The following is a 17,383-nucleotide window of genomic DNA, read 5'->3' on the forward strand; positions in this document are numbered from 1 at the left end:
TCTCCCTTCCTGGCTGTCTGTCCCTATCTGTGTCCCTCTCTCTGTCTCTTTCTCTGTCTCTTTCACTAAAAAAAAGAAAAATAAAAGAAAAAAAAAACATTAACAAGTTCTGGAGTGGCAAAAGGTGGTCAATATCTGGAGTCACTACAATACATTATCTATAAATTTCAGTTTTCAGGGAAAAAAATTATAAGACACACAAAGCAAACATGTGACTTATACCCATGAAAAGAAAGAGCCAACAGAAACTTCCTTTGAAGGGACCTAGTTATTACATTTGGTAGAGAAAGACATTAAAATAACTATTATAAATATGTTTAAAAAAAGAATGCCCTGGTCAAGTAGCTCATTTGTTTGAAGCATCATCCTGATATGCCAGGGTTGTGAGTTCAATCCCCAGTCAGGGCACATACAAGAATCAACCAATGAATGCATAAATAAGGGAAACAACAAATTTGTGATTCTCTCTCTCTCTGTCTAAAATCAATCAATCAATAAAATTTTTTTTTAAAGCAAAGGAAACTATGGATAATGAATTAAAACCATAGTTTTTAATATAATACCCAAACTGAAAATTTTACTACAGATATTTAGCAGTATATTTGAACTGCCAAACAAGAAGGAGGCAACCCGAAAATAAATTTTTGACAGTTGTGTAATTTCAAGACCACAGAGAAAAAATAATGAAGTAAAATAAATGGAGCCTCAGAGAAATGTGGGAACCATTAGCACACAACATATGCATAATGGGAATTCCAAAGAAAAAACACAGATACCCACACCAATACTTATCATAGTAAAAATGATGAGATACAAAGACAAAATCTTGAAACCAGCAATAGTAAAACAACGCCTTTGTCTAATAAACTACGGTGAGATAAACAGCTGACTGCTAATAAAAAAACAATGGGATCCAGAAGGCAATGAGATGACATATTCAAAGTGCTGGGGAAAAAACCACAATAACAAAAACAATTAACTGTCAACTAATATTCTTTGTCCAGTAAATCAAATCCACAATGAGATATCACTTCATATTCACAAGGACCGCAATTATAAAAAAAAAAAAAAGATGGACAATAAGGGTTGCCAAACTGTGGAGAAATTAGAGCCCTTATATATTGTTGGCAGGATGCAAAAGGGTAGACCTACTGTGGATAACAGTTTGGAAGTTCCTTAAAATGTTAAACATAGAATTTCCATATGACCCAATAATTATACTCCCTAGTTATAAACCCAAGAGAAATGAAACATATATCTGCACAAAAAACTTGTACACAAATGTCCATGGCAGCATTACTTATAATAGTCAAATGTATTCCAAAGTGTTCCTCAAATAAACCATTAGAGGACTATAGTAAATGTTCCCAAACTCAAGATATGAGAACCAGGAGAAGAATTATTTTTCAGTTTGGAAATTGCAATGTCTTACAATTGTAAACCACTTTCCCATCACCAGGAATCTTGTTTGCAAAGTGCTCTCCACTAGGATCTGTGCAAAGGTGTGTGAGTTACAACAGAGCAGATAAAAGAGAATTCTAGTGACTTCTAACTCCATCAGATCAACTAGAATCTTTATTAAATAAATAAATAAAAGTGAAAAAGTTTAACTGAGATCTTATAATCCGAAATAACCAGAACAACAATAACAAAAAAGGACCATCATCAAACTAAAAGACATGCTGAGTTTCTCTGTATGTTAACAGATTTGGAAGATGAGGGCTGGGGTAACCATCAATCAGGAAGGAAATAACAGACTTGGCAGCCACATGAGGGACATTCCCATTCAACATTCTTTATTATCTGGCTAAAGAGAGAGGACTTCTTTATACTCCTTTTTCCTTCCTTAAAATGTTTTTGATTTGTCTCATCATATGGCAAAATACCCTGAACCTCACACTCATAAGTCTAATTGAGGTCATGTTTGTAATGAACATCCACAGACAAAGTGTCAGCAAAGTTGGAATTAATGTATTTGGAAGATTAATGATGAAAGCATATGGATTTCTATTCTGGTGACCAAAATATTAAATTCCAGTGTTTACTATCCAGAGGAGACTTTTTTTTTTCCTGTTCTTTTTCACTTTTTTATCTTTCATGTAGTTGCCATTTACAACTTTAGCTGTTAAGTCTCATTGAGTTCAAAGAAAGCCAGAAATCTCAAGCAGCTGCCAGCAAATGCTATTCATCGAACAGACTCCAGGCATGGCTCAGCGGTCTGGGGAGAGCCTTGGCTCACAGAGACTGCACCCCTGCTGGGTTAATGGGAAGTACCTCTCCCAATCTCCACAAATGAATCCAAGTATACTGAGCTCTGAAGGGTATGGCACATCTCCCGGCCACACAGATGGCTTCCATTTCTGGTCTGAAACTTTGTTGAAGAAAGCCAGGAAGACCTATCTTCCTTCAGTGCTTTATGTGAAGAGTTTAGCCCTGTAATTAAGGAAGATCTATTTTTCTTGGAAAACCATTGAAGAAATCAGCCATACTATCTTCATGCTTAACAAGTTTGCCAAATAACCACCACCCTATCTTTGGCAACTCCTGTTTGTATCCATTCTCAAACCAAAAGCCATTTACAAATGAAAGCAGACGTGAAACCAACACATACCAAATTCCCCTAAAAAGCAGATGCTAGTTAGTATTTTTTTTATACATTTTTAACAGGATTTAGCATTTGCAGATAGTATTTTAAGAAGTTGGTTGTGAATGCTCCTTTAGCACCCACCATTCACATACACATACACAAAATCCTTTTGATATGTAGGGTGTGATTTCACCTTTTCAAAAAAGGGAAAGGAATTTATGGCAGACTTAAAGCACTTTGTAGAGAGCAATAAATGTTCAAAAACCTGCTTGCCAAACCTTTAACACAGTCAAGACCTTGAAGTGTTTGGACCACACATTTTTACTCTGCTATCTAAATGATCTCTCTCTCTCTCTCTCTCTCTCTCTCTCTCTTTCTCTCTTTCTCTTTATTAATCAAATTTATTGAGATGGCACTGGTTTGCAAAGCTATACAGGTTTCAAATATACAACTGAATATAACACCATTTGTACACCTCCTTGTGCACCCTCCACCTCAAGCAAAGTCTCCATCCCCACCCCACCCCTTTTGCCCACCACCACCTAGCCTCCACCCGCCTTTCCCTCTGGCTACGGTCACTCTGTTGTCTGTGTCTCTGTGTAATATATGTATGCTTTTTGGCTAATCCTTTCACTTTCTTTTATCCAGTTCCTTCCTCCTTTCCCCCGTGACAGCTGTCAGTCTGTTCCATGTGTCCGTGCCTTTGTTTTTATTTTGTTTATTAGAATCCACATTTAAGTGAGATCCTATGGTATTTGTCTTTCTCTGACAGGTTTATTTCACTTAGTTTACGTTATGATTATGTGTAACAGATTAATTTGTTCTCAAGAATCTAATAAGCTTTTCTTTCCTGCAAATATAAAAATATTTTTTTAAAAGTAAAAGACAGCCATTAAGATTTTAGCTGGCCCTGGCCACTTGGCTCAGTGGATAGAATGTCAGCCCAGGGAGCAGATATCCTAAGTTCAATCCCCAGTCAGGGCACACATGAAAAGTGACCATCTGATTCTCTTCTTCTCCCTCTCCTCCTTCTTTCTTCCCTTCCTACAGCCAGTGGCTTGATTGGTTCTAGCATTGGCCTTAGGTGCTAAGGATAGTTTGTTTGATTTGAGTATCGGCCCTAGATGATGAGAGTTGTCAGGTGGATTCCAGTTGGGGTACATGTAGGAGGAGTCTGTCTCTATCTCTTTTCTTCTCACTTAAAAAAGTAAAAAGATTTCAGCTTAGGTCAGACTGAGGGATACATTATCTTTTCAAGTTGACCAGAAGCCCCTCACTGAAGGGGTCTCAGCAAAGGGGGCCACATGAAGTGTCTAAATGATATTTAATGTCTCAACCTGATATTAGGAAAATGGCTGGTTGTCTCAGTGGTAGAGCAGCAACCCAGCATGTGGAACTCCTGAGTTCAATTCCTGGTCAGGACACACTGGAGAGGCAATCATTGGCTTCTCCACCCTTCTCCTACCCATTCTCTCTCTCTCTCTTTTTCTCTACCATAGCCATGGCTAAACTGATTTAAGCACATTGGCCTTGGGCACAGAGGATGGCTCCCTCCAGCCTCCACCTCAAATGCTAAAAATAGCTCGGTTGTGGGCATGACCCCAGATGAGCAGAGCATTGGCCCCAGATGGGGGTTGCTTGGTGAATCCCCCTAGTTGGGGTACATGAGGGAGTCTGTCTCTGTATTTTCTGTACTCTCACTTAAAAACAAAACAAAATAAAATAAAATGGGGGATATACCAATATAATCATCAGTTCAATGAGACCAGCATGAATGCCCTGCCATGAATTCATCAACCCATCTGGAATGAACACCTAATTAGCAAGCACATTATCCTTATCAGAATGACAAAAATGAAGTGTTTTCAAGCATCTAATCAAATAATTACCATGGCCAATCAGCTGAGTATTGCATTCTATTCAATATGAGAACACTTCTCCAGTGCTAGTAAAGGACTAATAGTTAGGGTACAGCCATCCTCTAAGAAGTCAATACCTTCAAAGGTGGCCATAAATTCTTAGAAACAGTTTTCAAGCTGCCGGGGTTTTCCACAGTTACTTTTGAAAAACAAAGGCAAAAAAAAGGCTGGACATGCATGCTATTTTTAAATGAGACAAAGAAGGCAGCACAGCATATTTTAGACCAATTACTTGGCAATTTTCTCCTGCTTTTAAGATAAAGAAGTCTGCACTGCAATAATAGAGGATCAGACTAAAATATTTCAGGGGAAATTGGCCATTTTTCCTCTTTCACATATCACTGTCTCCACCATCTTATTACAAGTAGCCAGAGCTGTACTCACCAAACCTTCGCAGGTTGAAAGAGCCACTGAGGAATTTTGGTGGGATCGTAAGGAGCCTTGATAAAAACAGAACTCGTCTTGTGGGAAAGCATGTACTGATTTGATGCCTCCCTTTCCCAATGTCTGCACGATGAATCCAGGAGCCACTAGTTTGCTGGAAGTCTTCAGCTCCATGTGGAAGTCATGCTTGAAGCCTTTCAGCCGAAGGTAAAGAGAATCCAATCCGGGCTGGGCCAGTGCCCTTTTTCTCCTCTGAGGGTGTGTGATTTCGTGGGACACGTAGTTGCCACTGTGATCAACCTCATAGGGAGATACCAGGTCATATTCTGAAAATATAAGAGGGGTTGTGACTGAGTCATTTCAGAATTCTAAAAAGAATACAATAATTTCAAATATAATTTCTTACTAGATGACACTTTCACTCAGGAAACAATGATAGAGGAATTCTCAATGTCAACCTATCTGCAAATCCAAACAGTACAATGCACAAAATCAGAGACAGGAGGAAAGATTTTGAATAGTGGCCTTTAAAAGCGAAGTCAGTCCTGTTCCTATAATGAGTTATAACCAATTCAACAAATTCGATAAAACTTCAAAGGAGAAACAGATGACAGACCAAATAAAATAAAAAAATAAACTTTTATGCTTATGCTTCAGCGTTTTACATTAGAGTCATTTGTATAGTTGTAAACATTGCTTTAGTCATATTTTTCTCTATTACAAACATCTTCATCATGCTAAGAAATTTTAACTTAAATGCAGACAATTTTTCAGAAAACAGTTAAAAATACAAATATGATTGGCATTCTTTGCTGCTTACTTTTTTGATATTTGGTCATTAAATCATTGACTATAGCAGAAGAAAAGGTGGAATGCACACACATTCTAGATTTCCTAGATGTTAGCATTTGGAAATGTTCATGCTCCCAATGAAAACCACTGTTGACCCTCCAATTGGCCTGGGTTCTTAGCTCTTGATGGTATTTCACATTCCAGGGCCTTTCAAAGACACATACCTACTCTACTTTATAGTATGCCAGCCTACAATGCATTAAAATACATGATTTCTTTTTAAAAAGTCAAGAAAGGCCTTGGCGGGTTGGCTTAGCAGTAGAGCATTGGCCCGGCGTGTGGAAGTCCTGGGTTGGATTCCCGGTCAGGACACACAGGAAAAGTGCCCATCTGCTTCTTCACCCTTTCCCCTCTCTTTCCTCTCTGTTTCTTTCTTCCTTTCCCACAGCCAAGGCTCCATTGGAGCAAAGTTGGTCCCGTGCGCTGAGGATGGCTCCATGGCCTCTGCCTCAGGCACTAGAATGGCTCCAGCCACAGTGGAGCAATGCCCCAAATGGGCAGAGCATCATCGCCTGGTGGGCATGCCAGATGGATCCTGGTCCAGGCACATGCAGGAGTCTGACTGCCTCCCTGCTTCTCACTTCAGAAACACACACACACACACACACACACACACACACACACACACACATGCGCGCGCGCGTCAAGAAAACCCCAAGGAGTTATCAGATTTCCAGGCTTCAATCATAGACAGTCTTACAGTTTACATTCTGTGTACACCTGAGTCATTTCCCTCTCTGTGAAAAGAATGGACAGAAACTTCATCAGAATTCTGGGCAGTGGCCTCCACTGCCTCCCTGGAAATATTGGAATTTTTTTCTCCAAAGAGTTTCTCTTTTAGAAAAATATCACTTATACTGTACTGTATTTTCATTTAATAACCAGGATTTGTTCTCTCTATAGCATCATTAATGATATAATCTCTGCTCTCCAAAGGTCAGGGAAAGGTTGTTTCTGTCCCAAGCAGGACAGAACTTTGTCTCGGAAAGGGTGGCTTCATGTCAAGGGGCAACTCTCCTGCATGGTCATCTTCCAGACTCTGACCTGGACTTTCAGACCATGTGAAGTTGGCTCTGTCAAGGCTGAGGTTAAAAAATGTCTTAGATAGGTCCTGGCCAGTTAGCTCAGTGGTAGAGTATTGGCCTGGCATGTGTTCAATTCTTGGTCAGGGCACACTGGCAAGGCAATCATCTGCTTCTCCACCTTCCCTCTTCTCTCTTTCTCTCTTTTTCTCTTTCCTTCCCACAGTCATGAGTCGATTGGTTCAAGCACATCGGCCCCAGAGTGCTGAGGTTGGCTCAGTGGAGCCTCCACCTCAGGCTCTAAAAATAGCTCATTTGTGAGCACTGACCCAGATGGGCAGAGCATTGGCCCTAGACAGGGGTTGCTGAGTAGATTCCCGGTTGGGGCACAGGCAGGAGTCTATCTCCCTTCCTCTCATTTGGAAAATAATAAAATAAAATAAAATAAAAATATCTTAGTTAATGATTTGTTAACTTGGTTTATACCTTTCAGATATTTAAACATATGATACATGTGCCTCTATATGCATTCCAGTGACAGGCCTGCACAATTTCCAAGAGGGCCTGTTGCCTATCCTGCATTTTTTTTTTCTAATCATCAGAAAATAGCAGGTTAGCATGACATCAGACCTTCCTTTTAAGATGTCTCTGAAACAGATGTCAGGCTGAAGCACCAGAGAGTGCAAAAAAGGTCTACCCTACAATGAGGTGAACAGGCTTTGAATACCCTAAACACAAATTCCTTGTACATGCCTAATAAGACCCTCATACTAATATTATCATCCTGATTCTAATGTCCTAAGAATGTATATATAGTCCTGTTTTATTACCAATATATGCTGAGAGGAGGAGGTTGTTGTTAGATGCCAAAAACTAGGACCCTTTTCAGCCTTTGTGTGAGCTGAACACGTTTCTTGGAGTCATAAGATAAATGAAACATCATTCGACAGAAGTGGCATTTGGTCACAGGTGAACAGTATTCAAGTAATAATTTTTTCTGAAAAAAAATAATGTTTTATTCACAAAGAAAACTTCTTTGTGGCAGGCACTTGTCCACATGTCACTGTGCTGTCCTTACAGACAGCTGTGGCTAGCCTGGAACAGAGTGGTTGGCAGCCAGTGGGTGATCAATAGAGGCATGTTCAAAGTTTGGGAGGATGGTGAGACATTGCCTGGAGCCCCCGTGCCCAAACCCATGGCAGGTGAGGGTCCGAGGCCAGGGTCAGTCTGAAAAAAAGGCAGAGTAACCAAAGCCTTGGCTCTGATCTCTGTGACCCTAGGCTTCCTGATCCCTCTGCTCAAGATTTCTGATGTGTGACCCTTCTGGGCCCATTGTGGGGCCCACAGGCCTGGCCCTACCATACAGGTATGTATGAATGGGCACTTTGAGGGTAACTGATGAGGTGGGTGACAAGCAGATTAGTCAGGCAGCAGGCCCTGGCAGACAACCTGATGACCAACCATTGAAATATACCTCAAAGCAGGGGTTGGGAACCTATGGCTAGCGAGCCAGATGTGGCTCTTTTGATGGCTGCATCTGGCTCACAGATAAATCTTTAATAAAAAAAGTAACAACGTTAAAAACATAAAACATTCTCATATATTACAATCCATTCACTTCCTACCGCTCGTGTTCATGGTTGCGGGTGGCTGGAGCCAATCACAGCTGTCCTCTGGGACAACACCAAATTTTTATTGGATAATGCATAACGTACATGGGTCATTGTGAGGTCAGGAAGTAAAATTCCCTCCTTTTAATCAAGTAGTCAGCTAGTTAATTGCAGAAACCCTTTTCTTTTTTTTTTTTTTGTATTTTTTCTGAAGCTGGAAACGGGGAGAGACAGTCAGACTCCCGCATGCGCCCAACCGGGATCCACCTGGCACGCCCACCAGGGGTGATGCTCTGCCCACCAGGGGGCGATGCTCTGCCTCTCTGGGGCGTCGCTCTGTTGCAACCGGAGCCACTCTAGCGCCTGGGGCAGAGGCCAAGGAGCCATCCCCAGCGCCCGAGCCATCTTTGCTCCAATGGAGCCTCAGCTGCGGGAGGGGAAGAGAGGGAAGAGAGAGACAGAGAGGAAGGAGAGGGGGAGGGGTGGAGAAGCAGATGGGCGCTTCTCCTGTGTGCCCTGGCTGGGATTTGAACCCGGGACTTCTGCACGCCAGGCCGACGCTCCACCACTGAGCCAACCGGCCAGGGCTGCAGAAACCCTTTTGATGATGAAGATGGCTAAAAGAAAAAAAGATGAGGAGTATTGTACTTTTCAGCAGGAATGGACAGAGGAATTCACCTTTGTGGAGAGAGTAGGTTCTGCAGTGTGTCTAATATGCAATGATAAAATTGCATCAATGAAACAGTCAAATATAAAGCGGCACTTCAACACATACCATATTACCTTTGCATCAAAATATCCAATGGGGAACAGCAGGAAGAAAGCATGTCAAGAGCTACTGTGCAGAGTGCAAGCTACTCAGCAGCAACTCCATGTTTGGAGCCAACAAGGTGACTGGAATTCAGCTAGCTTTGCTGGTGCTTTAGCAATTGTGAGAAATGGAAAGCCATTCACAGATGGGGAGTATGCCAAAACATTCATGCTTGATGTTGCTAATGAATTTTTTTATGACTTTTCGGATAAAGATAAGATAATCAAATGAATAAAAGACATGCTTCTGTCGGCAAGAACTGTTCACAATTGTACCATCATGATGGCAAATCAAATTGAGGCAACTCAAGTGAAGGACATAAATGCAGCACCATTCTTTTTTCTTGCTTTGGATGAGTCAACAGACGTAAGCCATTTATCTCAGCTAATCATGATTGAAGGTATGCTGTCAGTGACACACTACATGAGGAAAGTCTTGCTGTTTTGCTTATGAAAGAGACAACAAGAGGGGAGGGTTTATTCAAGTCTTTCACTGAGTTCACTAAAGGAAAAAATCTACTGATGGATAAACTTATTTCGGTGTGTACTGATTGTGCTCCGTGCATGGTGGAGAAAAACAGGATCCATAGCACTTCTTCGTGAACATGAAAAGAGACCCATCCTAAGTTATCACTTCATCCTACATCAGAAAGCACTTTGTGCTCAGATGTGTGGCAAGCAGTTTGGTGAGGTGATGTTGCTGGTCATTCAGGTGGTCAATTTTTTTGTTGCCCGAGCTTTAAATGATCGCCAGTTTAAAACACTGCTGGATGAAGTTGGGAATAATTATCCTGGTCTGCTTCTGCACAGCAATGTGCATTGGTTGTCAAAAGGGAAGGTGCTCAGCAGTTTCGCGGCTTGTCTGAGCAAAATCCGGACTTTTCTTTTTTTTTTTTTTTTTGTATTTTTCTGAAGCTGGAAACAGGGAGAGACAGTCAGACAGACTCCCGCATGCGCCCGACCGGGATCCACCCGGCACGCCCACCAGGGGCGATGCTCTGCCCACCAGGGGGCGATGCTCTGCCCCTCCGGGGCGTCGCTCTGCCGTGACCAGAGCCACTCTAGCGCCTGGGGCAGAGGCCAAAGAGCCATCCCCAGCGCCCGGGCCATCTTTGCTCCAATGGAGCCTTGGCTGCGGGAGGGGAAGAGAGAGACAGAGAGGAAGGGGGGGGGTGGAGCAGCAAATGGGCGCGTCTCCTATGTGCCCTGACTGGGAATTGAACCCGGGTCCCCCACACGCCAGGCCGACGCTCTACCGCTGAGCCAACCGGCCAGGGCCCGGACTTTTCTTGAAATGAAAAATGTCGAACATCCTGAGTTAGCTAACACTGAGTGGCTCTTGAAGTTCTACTATCTCGTGGACATAACTGAACATCTGAACCAGCTCAATGTTAAAATGCAAGGCATTGGAAATACAGTCTTATCCCTTCAACCAGCAGTGTTTGCATTTGAAAACAAGCTGGAACTCTTCATTGCTGACATTGAAACAGGTCGTTTACTACACTTGGAAAAACTGGGAGAGTTTAAAGATGCATGCACAGCAAGTGACCCTGCTCAACATCTTGATCTCCAGCAGCTAGTGGTCTTCACATCTAATCTCCTGCAGTCATTCAAAGCGTGCTTTGGAGAATTTCGTGAGCATACTCATCTTTTTAAGTTCATCACTCATACACACTAGTGTGCAGTGGACAGTGCTGACCTGAGTTACATCCCCGGTGTCTCCAACAGAGATTTTGAGCTACGAGCTGCTGACCTGAAGGCCTCAGACATGTGGGTGAATAAGTTCAAGTCACTGAATGAAGATTTGGAAAGACTTGCACGACAGCAAGCAGAGTTGGCGAGCAAACACAAGTAGGGAGAAATGGAAAAACTTCAACCCGTGGACCAGCTGATTGTCAAAACTTGGAACATGCTTCCCGTCACATACCACACACTGCAGCATGTGAGTATTGCTGTACTGACAATGTTTGGCTCTACATAGGCATGTGAGCAGTCTTTCTCACATCTAAAGAACATTAAGGCCAACCTACGATCACGTTTAAAGAATGGAAGTTTCAACGCCTGCCTGAAGCTTAACCTCACCACGTATCAACCAGACTACAAAGCCATCAGCAAAACCATGCAGCACCAGAAGTCGCATTAATGGTAAGAAGTACTTTATTCATCATTGGTTAGCAATAGCATAACAACGTTATTAAAAAGAATTCAGAGACTTATGGCACTTTAAAAATGTTGGTCTTACATAAAATGCACACATTTACTTGTATTTAGTGTTAAACATATTGTGTGGCTCTCACGGAATTACATTTTAAAATATGTGGGGTTCATGGCTCTCTCAGCCAAAAAGGTTTCTGACCCCTGCCTCAAAGCAAGGGAACTGTATCGCACAGGGCAAAATACAATGGAATGATTTCATAGTTTTGGGGAAAATTAGAAAGTAAAACAAATTCAGTTAAACTGTGTGCAGGGACAGAAGTAAAGGCAAGTAGGTTGCATTGTGTGTCAGGCATGAGTATGTGATTGCAGCCTGTCCTGGGCCACCGCGCAAGATAAAGTGAAAAACGCAGCCCAAACTGCCTTCCTTATCCCTGGCTTTCTGGACTAAGGGGCAGAGCTGGTGCAACATGGTCATTACTACCTACCATCCTGTCCTCCGGGGCTCTCAGGGAGTACTCTCCGATTTCCACTAGCCTGTTTCCATCCCAGCAGAGGCCCTGGAGTGAAGACAGAAGCACGTGGACTGCTCCAAACACTGACTAACCCACACATTTATTGCACGTAAAGAGATGACTACCATTTAAAAAAAAATCAAATTGTTTCCAGATGATATAAACCATATTCTTATGACCTTTATTTTGGATGGCAGATAATATTTTTTAAAACAATGACTGATAAGCCCCATTTACATAAACACATGCAGTGTTATGCTGATAAATGTGTGACAACCAGCTCTCTGGGGGTCAGGGAAAAAAAAGGCTGATTTACAGTTTTTTTTCCAATTTCTCTAGTGTAAATACTCTCATCATGGCTGAGTTTGAAAAACCAATATGCAACATCACTGGACATGGAGTTTAGAAGAGATGCATAGTAGCACACCATTACATAGTATTTCCATCATATAGATGCTAATAACCTACCTCACAAACAGGGATGAGAGTAAAACATAGTAAAAGAATGGTGAAGTGATGATGGGGTCTGAATATTTTAATTTTGTATTTGCTAGGGTTTTGTTTACTACAAGTTTATATATTTTAATTTCCAACAACTAGCTCACAAAATTCCTGAAAAGTTAACAGTCAGCTCTTAAGGACTGGCCGGTGTCGGCTCTACTGTCACTCACTGTGATCAATGTCAATCCGTTCCTGAGCAGGAGGGAGGCAGTGGGAGATAGCAAACCTGTCTTTCAATTTAGGAACACTGGTTTCAAACCCAGGGTGTGAGGTGTGGACCATCCCTGCGTTTGCTCTGGCTGACTCAACCAGATTTAGAGAGCTCATTTTGCACATTGTATCCTCATTCTGTGTTTAATGCTAATACGCTGATCGCTTGAATCTGCCATGGTGGGAGTAGTGACCCCGTGACAACAAGTAAATGTTACAAATCAGAGCTCCAAAGAGCCTCTTGTCAAACATTGACTCCACTGGGCCAACCTGAAAGACCCTGCCCTGCCTCGTATGATGTGAATGTTTGAATGTAAATCAACGTCCACTTCCAGAGCACACATACAGATCTACTGTGTCCGATGAAACAAAGTTCTAAGGAACTTGTAAACCTTACCGAAGCTTAACTTACTCTAGAAATTGTAAGATAGTAAATCTTGACATGTCTCTGCTCTTACCAGAAGCTACAGTTTTTATTACAGTGTTAAATTAGTAGGAAATAACATTCAAGTCTCCTATTAAGGAAAATCAATGCTAAATTAGCCAAAATAAAATGGGTATACTTAATGTCTGAAAGTAGAATTTATCTCAATTTAGTTATCCTTTGTTGCCTCAAAGGGTATATGGAGTTCTCTTTCCTATTGCATAAAACTTCAGATACACAGTAAAATTTAAAATATAGTTTGAAATATGTTTTAAACAAACATTATGGCCAAAAGAATTATTTCAACTTATATAACAGATGTCTGGATTTCTAATAGTAAACTGATCACAGCATCACACACAGTGTACTCTAGCCCTGCTTTTCTAGACAGAAACAGGTAACACTGAGTAGCAAGAGTCTTTCTCTGGTCATGTGAAAACTGTCCGTGGATACCCATTCCATCAGCTTAGCCTGTTATAATGGATGGAGACAGAAACTAAGGACAGTTTGTTCACTCAGTTAGATCGTCACTGATTATGGATTGTACCTTCTTCTTTAGGTTTTGACCAAGCAATGTAAGTGGCTGTCATAAATTCTGGGCAGTGACACTGGCTGAGGTGCCCAGTTATTGGAGCCACATGCCAGCACGGCTGGAGTCCAGTTCCCAGGGGTCTGTTCTCACAGGGTTTGGAAATGCACTCTTAGGCAGGAAATCTTGGCTATTCCTCCTGGAAATAAATGGTTCTCTGTATGTAACACTCTTATCTTAAAGGAAACTTTATAAAGTACTTTGACAATCTCCTGAGACCTTCAGGAATATTCATAATTTTACAGAACTAAAGTTTTTACAAACTTGTTTTTTAAGTAAGAAGGCAATTAACTTCTAATGTGGATAATTGCATCGCAGAATTTATTGTAAGAGAAATAATAAAGAAGATCAGGGCAACACCAAGAAGGTGAGCTTTAAATAAACAGTGAAAAGTAAATTTTAAATATTTTATATCATTTACATCTAGCGCCCTCTGGTGGTTCTGGGAAAGATCCTCTGTTCCTACATTCATGATTTACCACTCTACTATTTATAGTATACTATAATATCGTGTATATATATATAAATGGTTATATATAAATGGTATATATATATAATATAGTGTAGTATACTATTTATATACTGTATTCATTAAGAAAGATAATATCAATGGTTAATGCAGACATTAAATCATTGTCTTTAATTTTAGCAAGGTGAAGAAACTATATTTAGGTATTTTGAATTATTAACTATTTTCAAGATTTTTCTAAAACTTTGCTGTCATAATCAAAAGCTCATTCTTTCTCTAAAAGTCATTCACATTTAAGATGACTGCTGATTGTTGGAAATGATGCGAAGTACTAATACTGAGTAATCGTCAATGGATCGGGTTGCGATAAGAACCACCTTGCTACCGCCAACGTTCACACCTGTTTTCGGGTTCACCCTGATGCAGCTCAGGACACAAGGATCCACTCCCAGGAAAAAGTGAAATTCACAAACACCGCTTGCGAGCAGCCGAAGTCAGGCCACACGTTGCAAAAGGATCAGATTTGTTTTTATGACAAATCAGGGCAAAGATATAGACATTGCTTATGATGTCACAATATGCTAACTAACCGAACTGTGGAAAAGCATCAACTTCGATACTAAGGTGATAAATAGTGAGCAAGAATGACCGCCTCTGCCTCTCGGTTTAAAAGGAGGAGGAGGAGGCGGGAGGGAGAGGAGGGGTGGAGAATTGAGTAATAAGCTTGTTATATAGCTTCGATGTATATACATTGATACAGCCTCTAGAGTCCTCCTTGGCGCTTCCAATTTTTTTTTTTTAAATAAAACATATTCCCTTGACTTTTTTAGTGTTTGTGGTAATAACGCTGGTGCGCCCTTGCTGTTTCACACGGGCATATAATGCAAACACTGGTGAACGTGATCTCAGGTGCTCCCTCATAAGAAGTCGGACAGTAGTATCTAAGGAGAGTTTCTAGAGTGATGAACATTTGCAGCACCTTATAAACCAGCGTTAGGGGTTCACATTGCAAGAATTAGAACCCCTCCCGTGGACTTACCGCCCTTTTCCACCCAGGAGGGCCACTCCGCGGGACCGGGAGGACGCCGGACGCTCGGGCTCCCTGGCGAGGCTGCTGCGAGTCCCAAGGCGCACGCAGGTGCCTGCTGGGAAACAGCGGCGACACCGCAGTGAGACCAGGGCTGTGCGAGGGGGGCCGCGAGGGAACCTGCTCCCGCTGTCAGATACCAACCTGCACACCCACCTGCGCCAGCAGCAGCACCCAGAGCGCTGCGCAGCCGGGGCCCCGCATGTACCCTCTGCCCCGCGCGCCCGGTGCGCGCCGCCCGAGCAGCGCCCCGGCGGGGAAAATACACGGCTTCATCCCCGGGCGTTCAGAAGGGTCCCGGGGCCGCGAGATGGTCCCAGTCGGGCGGTGTGCAAGTGGGCACCCAGGACCCGATCCGAGTGGAGCGCAGAAGGCTTTCCCTCCGTGACTCCGCTGCCCGCGCGGGGGTTATTACTGCGGTTCGGCACCGCGCGGGGGGCGGGGTGGCGGACGCGGCGGCGGGGGGCGGTGGCGCAGCACCCGCCTGCACCGTGGGAGAACAGGGGGCGGGGGTTGGAAGAAAGGCAGGAGAGGGCAGGAGAGGGAGGAAGAAGGCAGGAGAGGCGAAGAGGACAGAGGAGGGAGAAAGGGGAGTTGGAGAGGAGGGAAGCGAAGGAGGAGGGCAGGAGGGGAGAAAAGAGGGGGAGGGAAGAGGCAGAAGAGAGAGGGCGGCGCGGTGCAGAACGTGAACTGGTGGATAGGAGAGGATCGAGGATGCTCGCCTGTCTTACTTTGGCACCTCGAAGGGCGCCGGGTGGGTACCAGGGTGGAGAGAGGACCCGGGGCGTGGCGCGGTAAGCAGGTTCGACGGCCAGCCCGACGCCCTCCAGACTACTACCTGGCTGACAACCTGGCGGTACCTAGCTGCGCTGCGCCCTGCTCCCACTGACCTCCTCCCCGAGGGCCATACCTGCTCAGCCGAAGACGCGGACACTTGCCGCCGGCTGGAGTGTGGCTGTCCTCTCTTGGGCCGCGCTGGGTCCACCCTCCGGCCCAGTCCGGTACCTTCTGGGGAACGTGCAAGTCTGAGTATGCGTTTCTCGAGGGCTTGTGAGATGATGGGTGACCAGGAGGTGGAGAAAAGTCCATCTTCTGCGCCGTCTGCCCAGGGATGTAGCGGCGCTCTTCGCCCTGGGGTCTCAAGCTGCCTTTCAAATGGCTTTTCCTTGAGGGCCTGAGCCGGGCTTCTCGGCATCTAGGCGCAACCTTTGGATGGAAAGGGGGGGCCTGTTCTGCCAGCTGCACCAAGGGCTTAGGGAGCAGCAGAAGTGTGGCCACAGGCCTGGCAACAGTCCCAGCCCGGGTTCTGCGTCTATCCACAGGTTGTGTGTACACACGCATGTGTGTGCGTTTTATTGTGAACGCCTGTGTACATGCACTTGTGTGTGCACATATGTACATCAGTGCTCACTTGTGTGTTCACGCGTGTGCACGTGTATGCGCTTGTGCATCAGTGCGTGCACCTGTTAGTGCCTGTGACCACTCTGCTCGCCTGGTTGTTTTCTGCTTTCCTGACCAGTTATCTCCTTCCTTTAGGTCTCTCTCGTCTGTGTCCCTCACATTCAAGGTTTTCACATTTTGCACATTTTGTAGCGGAAGATGAGAAGGAATTGGTGGAAGTGGTCTCTGGACTCTTCTGCCCAGTTAGCTTGAACCCCAAGGTGCCTCTTCCCTTTGGTAGTCCTGAAATGCCAGGCATCCGGGACATCCTGGGCACTGACAACAGCTGTGCAGGGGCTCATCCCTGTCCACATCTCTCTATCTCTTATCGCTATCTCTCATAGTCATTTATTTAAAACACTCTTTAAATTGTGAATATTTTTTTACAAAAAGTTCTGTATTATAGGTGGCATAATAAAACAAAACAAAACCGCCACCCTTCCCCTCTGCAGTTCCTGTGTGTCTGCCTCTGTGCCTGCCTGGGCAAGGAGCTTGCACTGGAGGAGCCTGGAGGCTGGGGTTGAGCAGAGCATCAGGGTCTCACAAAGGTTCTGCAGAAGACAGGGTTTCCCTTTGTCCTGAGTACAGGGCAAAGTATGCTTGATAAGGAGGAATCTAATCATCTCTCATGAAGTCAAATGTAGCCTTCAGGGGCCTCAGATTCCAAGTCTAGCTACAGTTACATGAAGACACCCAGGGGATCTCTTTTTATAAATTCAAACAGAAGCAGTGAAAGAAGAATGGCTGGTATAAAAAGATTATGAAAGGATTCACTTTAGTATTAATATAGTTTTTAGTAATACCAAAATG

General features: G+C 43.6%; 1 protein-coding gene across 5 annotated transcripts in view; it reads right to left on the bottom strand.

The window, feature by feature from the left end:
• The window catches only part of ADAMTS16 (ADAM metallopeptidase with thrombospondin type 1 motif 16), a 160,950-nt gene extending 144,332 nt beyond the window's left edge, over positions 1-16,618 (bottom strand). For 2 of the 5 annotated variants that reach the window (XM_066360797.1, XM_066360795.1), the window contains exons 1-3: positions 16,044-16,618; positions 15,086-15,191; positions 4,891-5,216 (exon numbers count right to left, since the gene is read on the bottom strand). In XM_066360797.1, the coding sequence (XP_066216894.1) occupies positions 4,891-5,216; positions 15,086-15,191; positions 16,044-16,328 (717 nt within the window). In that variant the 5' untranslated portion in view covers positions 16,329-16,618. Of the gene's footprint in view, positions 1-4,890; positions 5,217-15,085; positions 15,192-15,277; positions 15,526-16,043 lie in introns of those variants that run through there. The other 3 variants (XM_066360800.1, XM_066360799.1, XM_066360798.1) reach the window with 3 other exon arrangements.
• Between the last annotated feature and the right edge of the window lie 765 nt (positions 16,619-17,383).

This window comes from Saccopteryx leptura, chromosome 1, assembly GCF_036850995.1.
Source record: "Saccopteryx leptura isolate mSacLep1 chromosome 1, mSacLep1_pri_phased_curated, whole genome shotgun sequence".
NCBI classification, from domain to species: domain Eukaryota; kingdom Metazoa; phylum Chordata; class Mammalia; order Chiroptera; family Emballonuridae; genus Saccopteryx; species Saccopteryx leptura.